At 39.4% G+C, this 19,148-nt stretch overlaps 1 protein-coding gene across 1 annotated transcript; it reads left to right on the forward strand.

The window, feature by feature from the left end:
* The first annotated feature begins 4,092 nt into the window (after nucleotides 1–4,092).
* On the forward strand, nucleotides 4,093–17,703 carry edf1 (endothelial differentiation-related factor 1). Its single transcript, XM_061876445.1, has 5 exons — nucleotides 4,093–4,349; nucleotides 11,011–11,062; nucleotides 14,949–15,109; nucleotides 15,288–15,381; nucleotides 17,225–17,703. The coding sequence occupies exons 1-5, from the start codon at nucleotides 4,272–4,274 to the stop codon at nucleotides 17,284–17,286; spliced, it is 447 nt and encodes a 148-aa protein (XP_061732429.1). The 5' UTR covers nucleotides 4,093–4,271; the 3' UTR covers nucleotides 17,287–17,703.
* Nucleotides 17,704–19,148: the final 1,445 nt, after the last annotated feature.

Consider the following 19,148-nt stretch of genomic DNA (forward strand, 5'->3'; position numbering starts at 1 on the left):
ACTGTTATTACTAACTATGTTTACGTATGTTGTCGTCATTACATGTGCGGATAGAGCCACTAAACCACCAATTAACTGGCAGACAAACTCATTGACAGAGAAAGTCATTCTTAAATGAACCTACTAACAAACACACTGACTAACTAACAAATCGGTTAAGTGACAAACAACCTAAATCATTGATCAACTGATTAACTAACTCATTGGCTACCAGACAAACTAACAAGGGGACTGACACAAGTCACCAACTAACAAACTAATGGCCTAAGTGACAAATTGTCTCACTTGTTAACTAACTGTCCAACAAACTATTTTGCTGACTAATTAACTTACTCACAAACCAAATGTTTGACTAAGTGACCAACAGTTAGGTTAACTGTTTAACTAACTTACCATTGGTCTGACTAATTAACTAACTGATTGACCAAGTGACCTACTAAAAATTGGGTAACTGACCAATTAACAAATTATTTGACTGACAGTTTACCTATCGACCAACCAACTATTTGGCTAACAAATAACCTTACTAACCAAATTAACAATTACCAAATAACAAACTTTGACTATGTGGCCAATAAATGGTCTACCTGGTTAACTAACTGACCAACAAACTATTTTCCTAACTGACCGAATGAACAACTAACACATTTGATAACAGACCAACTACAAAAAACTAATGATTAACTAACAGACCAACCAACTATTTGGCTTACTGATGAACTAGCTGGCCAAACCATCTAACTAACTGATTAACCAAATGCCCAACTGAAAAATGGGCTAAATGATTAGCCAACTGACCCTCCAACTCTTTTCTCAACTGACTAACTAACACATTGATTGACCAATTGACCGACTAACAGATTGGATAACTGACCAACTAACAAACTGTTTGAAGAAGTTAACAACTTAATAATTGGCTGAGGAACTAACTAACTAATTCTGACCAACTATATATGCTTTTTAAGAACAATAGTACCTCCCTGTTAAAATCAATAAAACAAAAGATTTGGTTTGTGTTATTTTGTTACTGCAGTAAATAGAAGATATGAATTGGTGAATTTTATTGCCAAAACATTATTCACAGTTCTAGCAATTGTATCGTCTATGATGATTATGTGTAACTACTGTAATGTTTTTTAACCTTTTTTGAGCCAAGGCACATTTTTTTCATTGACAAAATCCAGAGCGACACTATACCATCATTGTTGTGCGCCAAAAAATTTACTTTTTAGCAAATCTAAGCTTAATAATACACCCAAAGAAAGCTTATTGTCTTTTTCTGCCTTTTATTCCCGCGCTTACTTTTTTCACTTCCAGGTGTCCAACTCATGTCATCATATCCTGTGTCCCCCGCCCTTAAGTTCCCCTTACAATGGTTCCAGTATTGTCCTGCGACCCGAGTAACCAATACATGACACCACCTACAGAAAATGTTAAAAACGAAACTAGATAGCCTGTATTGTGTTTAAAAAGAACTCCGGCTTATTAGTGATTCCCAGAGCCCAAAAAAGTCTGCGGGCTATAGAGCATTTTTTATTCATGCTCCAGTACTCTGGAATGCCCTCCCGGTAACAGTTTTAGATGCTACCTCAGTAGAAGCATTTAAGTCTCACCTTAAAACGCATTTGTATACTCTAGCCTTTAAATAGAACCCCTTTTTAGACCAGTTGATCTGCCGTTTTCTTCTTTTCTGCTCTGCCACCCTCTCCCTTGTGGAAGGGGGGGGCACAGGTCCGGTGGCCATGGATGAAGTGCTGGCTGTCCAGAGTCGGGACCCGGGGTGGACCGCTCGCCTGTGCATCGGTTGGAGACATCTGCGGTCCTCTCCAAGGTTTCTCAGTCATTCACATTGTTTTTCCTTGCCCTTATGTTGGATCTGAACCAAGGATGTCGTTGTGGCTTGTGCAGCCCTTTGGCACACTTGTGATTTAGGGCTATACAAATAAACATTGATTGATAATATAATTGATATATTGACAATATAAAGTCGTTTTCATCAAATACCTGACGCATTTTTTGGATATGACTTCAAATCATAACTCATTATTATTTTGTCTCAAAGTAGGTTTACAAGGCAATGAGCCACCTATTGGTACAGAAGAGTATTACATGGTTACTCTGCTAATTTACAGACAGCACAGACACTCTACAACGGCACATTGTTTGCGGATTTTAATTAGCCTTAGTGTGTGAATGTTTATCTGTGTTGGCCCTGTGATAAGTGGGGACTTGTCCAGGGTGTATATCCCGCCTTCCGCCCGAATGCAGCTGAGATAGCTAGCCTCCCCGCGACCCCGAACGGGACAAGCGGTAAAAAATGGATGAATGAAATTATTGGTTTGAAAAAATATTTTTCCGACGAATTAGGTGAAATTGCATAATATCCCACGGTACACCAAACAATATCTCACGGTACACTGGTCTTTATAATCTGCAACATTTACAAACAATCGAGAAATAATCAACACAAGTACAAAAACAGTAAAAATCAGCGCCAAGGGGTTGTAAACTCATTAAAGTAACTAAAATAGAATGCAATATATATATATATATATATATATATATATATACATATATATATATATATATATATATATAATACACATATATCATATTACACCTACAGTATACTGGCTAGACTGGCTCACCTGCACTGGCTTCCTGTGCACTTAAGATGTGACTTCAAGGTTTTACTAACTACTTACGTATAAAATACTACACGGTCTAGCTCCAGCCTATCTTGCCGATTGTATTGTACCATATGTCCCGGCAAGAAATCTACGTTCTAAGGACTCCAGCTTATTAGTGATTCCCAGAGCCCAAAAAAAGTCTGCGGGCTATAGAGCGTTTTCCGTTCGGGCTCCAGTACTCTGGAATGCCCTCCCGGTAACAGTTCGAGATGCCACCTCAGTAGAAGCATTTAAGTCTCACCTTAAAACTCATTTGTATACTTTAGCCTTTAAATAGACTCCCTTTTTAGACCAGTTGATCTGCCGTTTCTTTTCTTTTTCTCCTCTGTCCCACTCTCCCTTGTGGAGGGGGTCCGGTCCGATGGCCATGGATGAAGTACTGGCTGTCCTGAGTCGGGACCCAGGATGGACCGCTCGTCTGTGTATCGGCTGGGACATCTCTGCGTTGCTGATCCGCCTCCGCTTGGGGTGGTTTCCTGCTGGCTCCGCTGTGAACGGGACTCTCTCTGCTGTGTTGGATCCACTTTGGACTGGACTCTCACGGTTGTGTTGGATCCACTATGGATTGAACTTTCACAGTATCATGTTAGACCTGCTCGACATCCATTGCTTTCGGTTCCCCTAGAGGGGGCGGGGGTTGCCCACATATGCGGTCCTCTCCAAGGTTTCTCATAGTCATCATTGTCACCGACGTCCCACTGGGTGTGAGTTTTCCTTGCCCTTATGTGGGCTCTACCTAGGATGTTGTGGTTTGTGTTGTGGTTTGTGCAGCCCTTTGAGACACTAGTGATTTAGGGCTATATAAATAATGATTGATTGATTGATTGATAAAATACACATTAATTTTTGTAAAATTCCTTTTCAATTTTTTTTCATACAGTGAAAAACTGAACTTTTTTAAAAAATGTTTATAAATTTCAACAATTACAAACAGTAAGTCAATCAATCAATCAATGTTTACTTATATAGCCCTAAATCACTAGTGTCTCAAAGGGCTGCACAAAGTCAAAGAACAATATAAAACATTATGAAAACAGCAACAGGGGGTTGTACATTCAAAATGACAAAATAGAATACAAAAAATATATATTTAATAAACAAAGTGCAAAGCCATAAGCTCATTCAGATTCAATAAATAACTTAAATTTGGAACACAGTATCATTGTTTTCACAGCTTTTTTGTTCGAAAAACACACTCAACTAGCCCGATTGTAGCTGAGATAGGCGCCAGCGCCCCCCCGCGACCCCAAAAGGGAATAAGCGGTAGGAAATGGATGGATGGATGGGATAGTACAGTTGTTGGGGTGTATGACGTAATGTGACGCCATGTGTGAAATCAGGACATGTCCAAATATGGGTGTCAGTTCCCGGCCTTCCCCTGCGGTGGCGCTGGCGTGCTTTGTTGACTCCGCGTCACTGTTCACTCGTGTGGTGTCAATAAAGCTTTAGGGAGAACGCGTGGGGTTGGCTCAGCTGCCATAGAAATACTTCTAGAAGGAAAAGAAGGTCGGACAGAAAATACGAATAACAACGCTTCGGGAATTGTTTTAGGCCTTAAATTGACTTGGAGCGTGTGAAAAGATGGCAGAAAGCGACTGGGACACCGTGACTGTTTTGAGGAAGAAGGGGCCGAGTGGTGCTCAGTCCAAGTCCAAGCAGGTCAGGAAACAGGACATAACACTCCAATAATGCTCTTTCTGGACGCCATGGCTTATTAAATGTCGTCAAGACTGCACTAAGTCAACAATACACCCGAGTTTTCCCACATAGACGTCAGCGTGCTAGTTTGAGTCGTCGAGCTAACAATGCTAGCACTTCGGAGCTCGCTAGCACAACAAAAATGTTTTGTGTTTTTATAATGGAGACAAAGGAAGAATGTTAAAAGATAATACATGTAAGCCAGGGGTGTCAAAAGGGTGGCCCGGGGGCCACTCAGCTAATCGTTTACCGGCCCGCCACACATTCCTCAAAAATTACAAAATTGATAGTATTGAAAAAAAAAAAAAATAAGTGGAATGAGGTGAAATCTAATGAAGAAAAGTGGCAATGTTTGTTCCTTTTGTCTTTTTTTTTTTTTCCATTGCTCAAAGAAAAAAAATTATGTTATAATGAATTCCATCCATCCATTTTCTACCACTTATTCCCTTTGGAGTCACGGGGGGCGCAGGTGCCTATCTCAGCTACAATCGGGCGGAGGGCGGGGTACACCCTGGACAAGTCGCCACCTCATCACAGGGCCAACACAGATAGACAACATTAACACTCACATTCACACACTAGGGCCAATTTAGTGTTGCCAATCAACCTATCCCCAGGTGCATTTCTTTGGAAGTGGGAGGAAGCCGGAGTACCCGGAGGGAAGCCACGCATTCACGGGGAGAACACAGAAAGATCCCGAGCTACGCAGGACCTTCGTATTGTGAGGCAGACGCACTAACCCCTCTCCCACCGTGAAGCCGTTATAATGAATTATTACTTTAAAAAATATCACTTTAAAATGTTTTATGTGGAAAAAATATTGCATATGTTGTGTGGTTGCCTTATAAAAACAAAGTTTTGACAAAAGAGCATAAAACAAACAAAGTAATAGTTCAAACTAGGGCTGGGCAATATTGGCTTTTATTAATATCGCGATATTTTTATGCCATTTTGTGATATACGATATATATTACGATATTTTGCCTAGGCCTTGAATGAACACTTGATGCATATAATCACAGCAGTATGATGATTCTGTGTCTACATTAAAACATTCTTCTTAATACTGCAATAATATATGCTACTTTTAAACTTTCATGCAGAGAGGGAAATCACAACTAAGTCAATTGACCAAAACTGTATTTATTAAATACTCTTCATTCTCTCTCGGGTGACTTTTTAAATGAAAGAACATATTAGTAGTGTTGCTACCTTTTTGTAGTAACACTTCTGCTGCATACTTTGCATATTGCTGTTGTCTGCTGAATACCTTCCCACTTAAAGCCAAACCACCGCCAGATGATGGACCCCCTGCTCTTTATTTTGGGCATTTATTGTTCTTCCTCCATTTGTGATCAGTTTCGCACCTTCTCTCTCTTGTATTGTCTCAAGCGCCGCTCCACTCGACCTGCCTTAGCTTACGTCAGGGGTGGGCATTACGTCTATCTCAAGCCAGGCATTAAAAAATATACATAAAAATGAGCAATCATCAATCATACCAAGACTTCACTTTCGTCAGTTGTTTGACATTCTCGGCACCCGAGGATCTTGTGAGATGACGCTGGCTGCTGCGAGCTCATATTTAAGAAAAAAATCACTAACAGGGCGGACGCAGAGAAACACATTTTATTTCTAGAGATTCCGTACCTACTGTCAAAACTCTAAAGACCGACAGCACAGTTCCTGTCTTCACCATAAAAGACCTGTTTCATCCTGCCTGTGCTAACAAAATAAGAGTCTCAGAAAGCTAGCGTGCACAAGCTAGCAAGCTACGGAGTTTGATGCCAATGTATTTCTCCCCCGCCCTCAGCGACCGCTTTCTCACTTGCTTGCCCACCCGCACACTCACTGACGTCATTCACCTGCTGCCAGACATTAAAGGGCCACACACATATGCTACTCTCATAACAAAGTGTTTAAAAACGAGTATGCAAGTTGGACAAATGAGATGCCAAATCCAACCACTTTCATGTGTTATTGGACAGAAAGGACTTTTTTTCCCCTCCGTTTGAAAATGCGGACGTTATCAGCACCACTGTCTAATTCCAATCAATGCAAGTCATCAGAATCAAATACACCAACTTATATTCTTGTCTTCATGAAAGAAAGGAATCTATGTGTGTTAAACATGCTTGTATTATCATTAAACACCATTAACTTGTTAACAAAAATGTCTCTTTCATAAATAAATAAATATAAATTATAAATAGGAATGAGGTAGATCTCCTCGACTTGGTCAATTGAAAAGTAGCTCACCTGCAGAAAAAGTGTGAGCGCCCCTGGCCTACGTTATCCATGCTGCTACCTCTCTTATCGGCGAGAGCTATGACGCTAGACTCCCGAGAGTATGTGACGTATGTAAGAAGGCGGGCTTGTTTTCCGTCTCTGAGAATGAGAGACGAGAAAGAGTGAGAAACGCCAGTAATGTAATCCACGCAGCTAAAAGCAACTGTGTGAGAACATATACGATATAGTCATTTTCTATATCGCAAAGAGACAGACGTGCGATATATCGATATATCGCCCAGCCCTAGTTCAAACTTAAAATCGACAGATATATCGGAAGTTGATCTTGAAATTTAAGTGTTAAAAAAAAAAACGAATAAAAATGTATCACTTTGTGAGTGGGGAACCTTTCGGATCTCAAATATATTTAGTAGGATTTTATTTAACTTTTCACTGTGATTACTCAAAAATATAAAATAAATAAAATCAATGGTGTCCTGCATTATTGATCTTTGAGGGCTTTATTTGCTAAATAAAGGAACTCTCCTGAAGGAATCAATAAAGTACTATCCATCTAAATACTGCATATTTCAGTTTTACTATAAACAACAAAGTTGTCTTTGACAGAAAAGGCAGAAAACCTTGTTTTACTTTATATCAACCTCAAGTTGATATAGAGATTTACTGTAAGCATTAAATAACAAATAATAATTTGACTTATTTTTAACATTTTAGTGACTGAGACCCTCTATGCTCCCCAGGAGCCCTAAGGATTAAAGAAAAAAATTGTTATGGTTTGAAAATGAAAAATGTCAAAATGGCCCCCGCATGTTTACATTTTTCTGTGTGCGGCCCTCTGTGGAAAAAGTTTGGACACCCCTGATGTAAGCGCACTAAAAAGTGAGCCAGTTTAACCTGTAATACTGCTATTAGGGTTGGCTACGTGTGCAATTATACCTTGATGACAGCTAAATGTAAAGAGCATATTACTGGTAATGAAGCATTTCACCCTTTTTGTTATGTGTATTGAACACCAATACACGTGGAAAAAAAAAAATTCAAATACCATCCATCCATCCATTTTCTACCGCTTATTCCCTTTTGGGGTCGCGGGGGGCGCTGGCGCCTATCTCAGCTACAATCGGGTGGAAGGCGGGGTACACCCTGGACAAGTCGCTATAAAAACAAACGCACTGGTAACTTAACACTTCCTTAAACTACTAGTTTGACTATCCCACTTACACGACTAACCCACAAATACAGTTAGCTTAAGCCAGGTGTGTCCAAAGTGCGGCCCGAGGGCCATTTGTGGCCCCCAGCTAATTTGTTAATGGCCCCGGCCCGTTCTAAAAAATATCATAATAAAAATGTCAAACATAAAATAGTGTAATAAAAGAGTAAACAGTGACATGTAACAAGAAAAAGTTGCAGTGTTGACACTAATAACACAAAGCTGCCATGTTATTGACCTGCTGAAGGCTCCAATTACTTCACTGGAACAATTTCACTTTCAGATATTTTGGGGGGATATTATTACATATTTTGTGCGAAAAAAGTTTTCTTTCACAAAAAAGGGCATCAAACAAACAAAAAAGTATGAAAAAAATGATAAAATCTTATAATTAAGAGAGCTACAGACTTAAGCGTTAAAAGTAAAAAAATACAAATATACATTTGTCTTATTTTCAACACTTATTCTTTTTTTATTGATATGAATTATTGACCTATTTAGGGTTCCAATTAATTCATGTCAACTATTCCACTTTGAAATGTTTTGGGGGAAAATGTTGCATAGTTTGTGTGTTTGCAATATAAATAAGGGTTTTGACATAAAGGCCATAAACATAAAAACTAAATTTAAAAAAATGTTATAACGACAGACAGACCAGAAGTTGATCTCGAGATTCAAGCGTGTAATGAAAAAAATAATAATTTATGACTTAATTCTTACATTTTTATGACTGAGACCCTTCTGGAGACCGGGGCCCAAACTTGAGGAAAGCCATAAAGGTAAAAACAACAACTATTGTATTGCTTTTAAAAAAGAAAAAATCAAAATGGCTCCCGCATACTTTGATTTTTCAGTCTGCGGACCTCAGTGGAAAAAGTTTGGACACCCCTGGCTTAAGCCATTGCTAGCCAAATGCGTGGGTGTGTACAACAAAGTGTCACTTTTGCTTTTATGTAATTTATTCCATTGTGAAATACAGATGTAATGTCACAAAAGGTTGTGCGAAAAGTGAAGCGCTCCAAGTGCATTTAATGCGTACACACATTTGTTGTATGTGCTATTTTGACTATGTCGAATTGCAACGATTGTATTGTTTTCATCCATCATATTCTACTTGCATGACGTGTCCGACAACACCAAAGGTACATATGAATTAAGGCTGGGCGATATAGGCCATGTCACGATACACAATATATATCTCGATGTTTTGCCTTAGCTTTGAATTAACACTTGATGCATATAATATCACCAGTATTATGATTCTATGTGTCTACATCAGGGGTCTCAAACTCAATTTACTTGGGGGCCACTGGATGCAGATTCTTGGTGAGGCTGGGCCGCAGTATAAGATTTCCTAAAACAAATCTTTTAAAATGTCCATTTTTATTTTCAATACAAAATGAAATCAAAATATAAATGAACAAAATGAGGATTAAGTAATGTGAGGCAATGCAAATCAAACAATAAAAAAAACAAATACCTGTTTGAATTGGTCCAGGTTATCGGGGACTGTTATTACTGACGGACAGGTGTCGCGGTGCGACTGCAGCCAGGCACGTAAGAAAACCCTCGTCTCCATGGCAACGTTTCTGTTGCTTCCACTCATTTGGGCTAACATGACGACTCAACGTGTTACTCGTATGATTCGTGCTGGGGTCAAGTGCACCACAGTTTTGTATTGTAGTGTTGCTCGGTCCTTCGGTGGAGTGCTTCAGAAGCTATCGGACCGCTCGTCTCCCCGGCCCAGGCTGTTAACAGCGGCGCTGGGGGAGGGAGCTCGAGAGAGAGAGAGAGAGAGAGAGCGAGCAGGAAGCCGAGCGATGAAGAGCGCGTGCGGGTCTAGTGGAAAAGCGGCAAAACGTTTCTCTGCTTGCATCACGCAAGTGACGTCAATGTCCGGCCTTCGAGAGTCACATACCACACGGTGATTGGTAGATTCCTTTAGCTCCACACACACACCGCTGTCAAGCGCCATTCATAAAACTCGCGGGCCGCATTAACATACTAGCATTAAACTTTCATATTAAGGTGGGGGCAGCAAAACGGCCCGTGGGGCGCGTGTTAAGAGACCCGTGGTCTACATTAAAACAATGTTGTTCATACTGCAATAATATATGCTCATTTTAAACTTTCATGCTGAGAGGGAAATCACAACCAAGTCAATTGACCAAAACTGTATTTATTAAACAGTTATTAAGCAGTGGCACAAACATTCATGTCATTTCCAAAACAGAAAGTGCAAGATTGTTAGAGACATTTTAAAACAAGCTATTAGTGCACTTTTGTGCATGATGTCACTAAGATAACATATCAAAAGAACACTAAATAAAGTGCATTTTTTTGTACAGAATGCCACTAATATAGTTTAAAACAAATAAAGTGCACTTTTGTGCATGATGTCACAAAATATTTCAAAAAACTGTAAAAATAAAAATGAGCTGCATAATAGGAAATCAAATTGTGTATGTACTTCGCTATGTGGTAGGTTACTGTGGACGTGATCTCCTTTTGTTTGTGACTGTTGGAAACAGAAGACGCCAGCCTCAATTTGGTCAGTGCTGGTTGCTTCGGCATTTTGTTGGGTGTGGCACCGACCGCAGATGTTTGGCGTGTGGAGTTTCGAGCACATTTCATTCTCTTGAAGTTGACTTTTAAAATTATGCTACAAATTAGTAGTGTTGCTACTTTTTGTAGCAACGCTTTTGCCACATACTTTACATATTACGGTTGTCTGTAATTAACATCTTCCCGTTTAAAGCCAAACCACCGCCAGACGCTGTACCCCATGCTGTTTTTCTTGGGAATTTATTAGTCTTCCTCCAGTTGTTACCAGATTCGCACCTCCTCTCTCTCTTGTATTACCGCTAGCACCACATTTAACTTCACCCATGCCGCTACCTGTCTGCTCCGCGAATGTGCGCTTGTTTTCTGTCTCTGTGAGAAGGAGAGACAAGAAAGAGTGAGAAGAGCCTGTAGTGTAATGCCCCCAGGTAAAATAAACTGCGTGAGAACGTATACTCGAAAACTCATTTTCTACATCGCACAGAGACAAACCCGCAATATATCGAGTATATTCGATATATCGCCCAGCCCTAATATGAATTGTGATTACGATACCTCGATTACCAATTTAATGTTTTCAACAGTCCGTGTTTTCCCTTGCAGGCAATCAACTCAGCCCAGAGACGTGGGGAGGACGTGGAGACAACCAAGAAATGTAAAATGATATTCTGATAAAAGCCCCATGAAATTGTGAAGTGATGTGATTGGTGTTTCATAACAAAATATTTTCAAACTGTTGTTGTACTGGCAAAGGTGTGACTTCCTTGCATCTTAACAGCTGTTGGGTTTTTTTGCACCACAGTAGAGTGAAACCATTCAGGATGAATAGTTTGTCCACGAGGCGCTCAGATGTAGTCTGTTTCAGTAAGTCTGAGATTGGAGTTGGTGAATTTATGAAGCAAAACGTCTTAGTTCAGTTGTCATTATTCAATGCCCTGAGAAAACTTTGACCTGGATGAGAATAACTGTAGGAAACGAGTCTTTGCAGACATTAGTCACCTTTCGAAGTTGCTGCTGTGGTTTGAAATGGACACGCACCAAACTGTGTGTACTTGTCAAAGAACACCGTACGCAAACTGGGCCTGTATTGGGTTCGATGAATTAAAAAGTGTTGTTCTTTCTGTTTAAAGCTAGAATTGTAGTTTTTTTGATTCAGAAAAAAAGAATAGCACTTGACAATACCTAATTTTTTGTATTACAAATACACTGTTTTGCATTTAGAAAAACCTGAAATTTAACTATACAACAGTTGTGTATTTGTCTCTGTGTGTGTGTGTGTGTGTGTGTGTGTGTGTGTGTGTGTATATATATATATATATATATATATATATATATGTATATGTATATATATATATATATATATATATATATGTATATATATATATATACATACATACATACATACACAGTATGGTTCAAATGGACACACCTCAATGTGTTTTCCTTATTTTCATGACTATTTACATTGTAGATTGTCACTGAAGGCATCAAAACTATGAATGAACACGTGGAGTTATGTACTTAACAAAAAAAGGTGAAATTGGTGAAAACACGTTTTATATTCTAGTTTCTTCAAAATAGCCACTCTTTAAACTCTTTGCATTCTCTCGATGAGCTTCAAAAGGCAGTCACCTGAAATGATTTTCACTTCAAAGGTGTGCTTGAAGGTCATTGAGAGAATGCCAAGAGTCTGCAAAGCAGTAATCAGAGCAAAGGGTGGCTGTTTTGAAGAAACTAGAATATAAAACATATTTTACCTTATCTCACCTTTTTTTGTTAGGTACAAACCACGTTTCCGTGAGTTGGGAAATTGTGTTAGATGTAAATATAAACTGAATACAATGATTTGCAAATCATTTTAAACTCATATTCAGTTGAATATGCTACAAAGACAACATATTTGTTCAAACTGATAAACTTTTTTTTTATTTTTCAAATAATCATTAACTTTAGAATTTGATGCCAGCAACACGTGACAAAAAAACTTGGGAAAGGTGGCAATAAATACTGATAAAGTTGAGGAATGCTCATCAAACACTTATTAGGAACATCCCACAGGTGTGCAGGCTAATTGGGAAGAGGTGGGTGCCATGATTGGGTATAAAAGCAGCTTCCATGAAATGCTAAGTAATTCACAAACAAGGATGAGGTGAGGGTCACCACTTTGTAAGCAAATTGTCAAACAGTTTTAGAACAACATTTCTCAACGAGCTATTGCAAGGAATTTAGGGATTTTACCATCTATGGTCCGTAAAATCATCAAAAAGTTTAGAGAATCTGGAGAAATCACTGCACGAAAGCGATTACATTACAGACTTTTGATCCCTCAGGCAGTACTGCATCAAAAACCGACATCAGTGTGTAAAGGATATCACCACATGGGCTCAGGAACACTTCATAAAACCACTGTCAGTATTTACAGTTGGTCGCTACATCTGTAAGTGCAAGTTAAAACTCTACTATGCAAAGCCAAACCCATTGATCAACAACACTAAGGAACGCCGCTGGCTTTGCTCGGCCCAAACTCACCTAGGATGGACTGATGCAAAGTGGAAAGGTGTTCTGTGGTCTGACGAGTACACATTTCAAATTATATTTGGAAACAGAGGATGTGGTGTACTCCAGAACAAAGAAGAAAATAACCATTCGGATTGTTAGAGGCGCAAAGTTCAAAAGCCAGCATCTGATGGTATGGGGGTGTATTAGTGCCCAAAGCATGGGTAACTTACACATCTGTGAAGGCACCATTAATGCTGCAAGGTCCATGTTATCATGGACGCCCCTGCTTATTTCAGCAAGATAATGCTAAGCCATGTGTTATAACAGCGTGGATTCGTAGTAAAAGAGTGCGGGTACTTTCCTGTCCCGCCTGCAGTCCATACTTGTCTCCCATCGAAAATATGTGGCACGTTATGAAGCGTAAAATTCGACAGCTCGCCCCATCTTTGTTTGTGAATTACTTAGCATTTCATGGAAGCTGCTTTTATACCCAATCATGGCACCCAAATGTTCTCAATTAGCCTGCACACCAGTGGGATGTTCCAAACAAGTGTTTGATGAGAGTTTCTCGAATTTATCAGTATTTATTGCCACCTTTCCCAACTTCTTTGTCACGTGTTGCTGGCATCAAATTCTAAAGTGAATGATTATTTGCAAAAAAAAATGTTTATCAGTTTGAACATCAAATATGTTGTCTTTGTAGCATATTCAACTGAATATGGGTTGAAACTGATTTGCAAATCATTGTATTCCTTTTATATTTACATTTAACACAATTTCCCAACTCATATGGAAACAGGGTTTGTACATAACTCCACGTGTGTTCATTCATAGTTGCATGTGTGTGTGTTATACATACAGTGAATCTGGAAAGTATACACAGCTTCTTCACTTTTTTCATATTTAAATGTGAATTAGTTTTTGTCAATATTCTACAGAAAACATCCCCCTAATGACAATGAATAAAGGGTGGCTTACCAAGAATAAAGAAATCACACGTACATAAGTATTCACAGCCTTTGCTCAATACTTAGTTGATGCACCTTTGGCAGCAATTACAGCCTCAAGCCTTTTTGAATAAGATGCCACAAGTTTAGCACACCTATATTTGGCCAGTGTTGTCCATTCCTCTTTGCAGCATCTCTCAAGCTCTTTTAGATTGGATGGGAAGTGTTGGTTTTCATCCAGGATGTCTTTGTACATTTCTACATTCATCTTAGTCTAGTCAGGGCGGTGCTTAAGAACCCAATGGTCACTCTGTCTGAGCTACAGTATTCCTCTGTAGAGGGAGGAGAACCTTCCAGAAGGACAATTATCTCTGCAGAGATCCACAAATCAGGCCTATATGGCATAGAGGCCAGGCGGAAGCCATTCCTTAGTAAAAAGTTTGCTAACATGCGTTAGTTAATCTCAACCCATGATAAACACAATTTTCTGGTCTGATGAATGCCAGGCATCATGTTTGGAGGAAACCAGGCACTGGTCATCCCCAGGTAAATACCATCCTTACAGTGAAGCATGGTGGTGGCAGCCTCATGCTGTGGGGTTTTTTTTTAGCTGCAAGAACTAGATAACTAATCAGGATAGAGACATTCTGGTTGAAAACCAACACTTAATCCAATCTGATGGAACTTGAGAGGTGCTGCAGGGACGAATGGGCAAAACTGCCCAAAGATAGGTGTGCCAAGCTTGTGGCATTGTATTTAAACAGACTTGAGGCTGTAATTTCTGCCAAAAGTGTATCAACAAAGTATTGAGCTAAGTCTGCGAATACGTATGTAGATGTGATTGTTTTAATATTTTTAAACACATTTTCATAAAAAACTTCTCAACATTGTCATTATGGGGTACTGTGTGTATAATTTTGAAGAAAAAAATTAATTTTATTCCTGTTTTGGAATGAGGCTGAAACATAAAATGTTGAAAAAAGGAAGCACTGTGAATACTTTCTGGATGCACTGTAGATATATCCAATTTATAGGTAATTTCCCTTGTCGATCATTCAAGTTTTTCCAAGTCTACATGACTGCTCTTTCTGGCAGGGGCTGCGGGGCAGAACAAGCAACAACTTGTGACAAAGAACACGGCCAAACTGGACCGCGAGACGGAGGAGCTCCATCACGACAGGGTCTCCTTGGAGGTGGGCAAAGTCATCCAGAAGGGGAGACAAGATAAAGGCTTGACCCAGAAAGACCTCGCCACTGTGAGTCTGATACAAAACATTAGCGGTTCAACTTAATAAATCACCTGCATAACTATTGTTTTGCAAAATATTCTGTGTTTTTTTTAGCATAAACTTGAATAATGCATTAGTCTTAAAAGTGTAACTCTCAGCATTTTCACTTTTACATTGTTGTATTTTCGCCAACGTCTTTCCACAGAAAATCAATGAGAAGCCGCAAGTCATCTCGGATTACGAGTGCGGGAAAGCCATCCCCAGCAACCAAGTCATGGGCAAGATCGAGAGAGCCATCGGTAAGAATGACCTCGTCTTTATAGATGTTTCTGTCAGCCTCTGCATAAATACGTTCCCTCTTAAAGTACCCTATTTTTTGGACTATAAGGCATACTTGCCAACCTTGAGACGTCCGATTTCGGGAGGTAGGTGGGCGAGGTCGGGGTGGAGGCGTGGTTGGGGTGGGGGGCGTGGTTAAGGGGGTGGCGTATAATTCACCAACTCTAGTATTTCATATATATACATCATATATATATATATATATATACATATATATATAAATACAAATACATATATATTTATGAAATACTTGACTTTCAGTAAATTCTAGCTATATGTATTTATTTTATTATATATATAAAACATAGAAATAGTTGAGTTTCCGACGGCACCTATCAAATACACTAATAAAAACACAGTTGTTCTACTAACTGTATACTGTGCTTGCTGGTTACTAAAAAAAACACCTTTCACTATTTGAGTAACCTTTGTTCTGCCATTTGCGAATTGGCGAGCGATCTCCCAATCCGGTTAACATCCTTCACGGATTTGTTGTAGACATTTGCAAATGAGAACGGGATGTTGCTTCCAGCTATCAGCAATGCCATATTTGTCTCAGCATAAGATACACCATGGGGTCTCCATTTTGCGAGGTGCCCATAATACTGGGTTGTGAACGGTGCGGCGGACGCTTTGTGCTTCACTGACCGTTCATGGCTGAATATCCATTCGGCCAACGTGTTCAATGGAGAAATCTGTTCTACAAAATTTACAGGCAACATACCCCTTCCCCTTCGAACTCTCCTGGATAAACTGAAATTCTTGTTTCCAATCGTTCTGGAACTTGCAAGCGTATTTCCTCATTTTGCCCGTCGACGGTGTAATATATTGGGTTGGAGTCAATAACCAGGTGACGTGATGAAGTTACGTCTCTTTACTTTGGGCTTTAGAACAACAGACTCCCTAATGCATGTTCCTTGACTGCACTTAAATGTAGAATATATTTACATTCTATTCTATGTACAGTAGATGGCAGTATTGACCTGTTTAAGAGGGTCAAAACATTGAGTCAGGTCTGACTCAAAGTTGGGGGGCGTGGCCTCCAGCTCCACTTGAATTTCGGGAGATTTTTGGGAGAAAATTTGTCCCGGGAGGTTTTCTGGAGAGGCGCTGAATTTTGGGAGTCTCCCAGAAAATCCGGGAGGGTTGGCAAGTATGCTATAAGGCGCACTTAAAATTCTTTCATTTTCTCAAAAATCAACAGTGCGCTTTATAACCCGGTGCGCCTAATGTACGGAATGGTAAAAAAGTGGTAAATGGTTGTACTTGTATCGCGCCTTTCAGCGCTTTGACACTATCTCCACCTTCACCCATTCACACACACATTCACACACTGATGGCGGGAGCTGCCATACAAACCAGGACCCATCAGGAGCAAGGGTGAAGTGTCTTGCTCAATGACACAACGGAAGTGACTAGGATGGTAGAAGGTGGAAATTGAATCAGTAACCCTCAGATTGCTGGCACGGCCACTCTACCAACTTCGCCATGCCATCCCCGGAATATTAATCAATAAATCAAAAGTTTATTTACATAGACCTAAATCACAGGTGTCTCAAAGGGCTGCAGAAGCCACAACGACATTTTCGGCATAGATCCCACATCAGGGCAAGAAAAAAACTTGTCCAACTTTGTATCCCAAAGGAAGGGGACTTGGAGGGGACCACAGATGTTGTTTTTGTAATATTTGTATAACAGGACACACAGGGCTGTTAACAGTAACAAAATGCATGGCGCCCTCTGCTGGTTGCTGCTAACACATTATGACTTCACTGCATAACATCCCACTGGTTGTGTTTCCAGGCCTGAAACTGCGTGGGAAGGAAATTGGCCAACCCCTGGAACCAAAACCTAAGAAGAAATGAACACAAAGCCTCGAAATCAGCCCCTCCCCCCACGCCGCCCCCCAATCCCTCTCCCCGGGCTGATGTGACCAGGATTCCTGCCCTAAGGACCTGGTTCTCCACTTGTATCACAGGCTGCACACGGACAAGTGGTACCAACACAACAGAGCGTTTTCTTTTTCTTTTGGGCTCCTTTTGGCCAACATTTGCTTCCACTGTGGCATGACTCGCTCTAATTATGGCAGAAGGCGTATAATCCTTTTCAACAATGTTTGTATGATCAGGTGAAGGCTTGAGCATGTTTCAACGGCCAAAAGTGCTTGAATGCATCTTTTTTTCACACACTTAGCGACAGTTTGCGTGGATGTCATTAACAGTGATGAAATGTTTTTAATGCTCTGCTTTGTTTCGTTGGAAAATAAAGTTTGGCTATTCAGACTTGAAAGTCTTTTTATTGACTATCTAAGGCATTTTACAATGTTTTATTGTCTTACAGTGAAAGCTACATGTTTGTTTAAAAACGTGTGTTTTTTTTTTCATTATAAATGTCATTTTTTGGACTAACACTAATTAGAGGGTATATGGAGATTTTATCTTTTTTTTGTAAAAAAACAAAAGAAAGGTATTCTAAAAAATGTTTTAAATCTCAAACTGACTAACATAATTGACAAAAACATGAAATCAATGATTTTTGTTTTCATGTATTGTTTTACAGTCAAAGCTACATTTGTCACTGTTTAATAATGCCATTTTAAAAAGTAAAATATTCCTTTTTGAACTCACCTTAAAAAAATGATAAAAACAATGATTTTTGCAATTATGTATTTAATTGTTTTTATGAATTATTTTACAATCAAAGCTGCTGTACATTTTGTCACTGTCCATTTCAAATCATGTCTCCTTTTTTTTAATTAAAAATGTGCCTTGTTTTTTGACTAAAACAAAAATAATTAGCAAGTACATGATAATAGTACCTTTTGTTGTCAAAAGCAAACCTGTCGTTTACACAAAACAACAAAAAGGTGTTTAATGCACAAACTTTGGCTAAAATAATTGACAAAAACGAAAAATATTTTTAAAATTTGATATTTCTTGTTTGTATTGTCTTTTTTTTTTTTTTTTTTTACAATCAAAGGCACACTTAAAATCCTTTCATTTTCTCAAAGATCTACATTGCGCCTTGTGACCCGGTGTCCCTAATGTACAGAATAATTCTGGTTGTGCTTACACGCCTCAAATCTATTTCAATTTGGTACATGGGATAATGGTAAGTGTGACCAGTAGATGGCAGTCACACATAAGAGATACGTGTAGACTGCAATATGATGCCAGCAAACAACACCAAAACTTTAAATGTTCCATTAAGAACATAGAAAATTACAGACGGCGTTAAAAAGTCTTTCTAAATGTTTTAGTACGACTGAACCACGTGATGGATTGTCGGCGCATTACAGCTACTACCATAGTCAGACATACAAATATTATGGTGTGTGTGTGTATATTGCCCCCCAAATGGCACCCATTATAGACATATAATCTGGTGTTTTGTTTCACAATACAACATTTCTTACCACCTGGTACCTGTTGATGTGTATTTGGGATCTGGATAAGTCCGAAAAATTTGCGCTCGTCCGCCATTGTAGTATTATTGGAGGTAAAAATATTTTTTGTTAAGGAAACACAATTTTTGGGGGTTTTCGCATTAATGCGTGGGTTCCCTCCGAATACTCGGGCTCCCTCCCACCTCCAAAGACATGCACCTGGGGATAGGTTGATTGGCAACACTAAAATTGGCGCTAGTGTGTGAAAGTGAGTGTGAATGTTGTCTGTCTGTCTGTGTTGGCTTTGTGATGAGGTGGCGACTTGTCAAGGGTGTATGCGCC

This window comes from Nerophis ophidion, linkage group LG17 (assembly GCF_033978795.1).
Source record: "Nerophis ophidion isolate RoL-2023_Sa linkage group LG17, RoL_Noph_v1.0, whole genome shotgun sequence".
NCBI classification, from domain to species: Eukaryota; Metazoa; Chordata; class Actinopteri; order Syngnathiformes; family Syngnathidae; genus Nerophis; species Nerophis ophidion.

Excerpts from the sequence above, each read along its gene's own strand:
- edf1 (XM_061876445.1), top strand. The coding sequence starts at position 4,272 with ATGGCAGAAAGCGACTGGGACACCGTGACTGTTTTGAGGAAGAAGGGG. Across the intron at positions 4,350-11,010 it reads CTCAGTCCAAGTCCAAGCAG|GCAATCAACTCAGCCCAGAG; the intron begins GTCAGGAAACAG and ends TTTCCCTTGCAG. Across the intron at positions 15,110-15,287 it reads CCCAGAAAGACCTCGCCACT|AAAATCAATGAGAAGCCGCA; the intron begins GTGAGTCTGATA and ends GTCTTTCCACAG.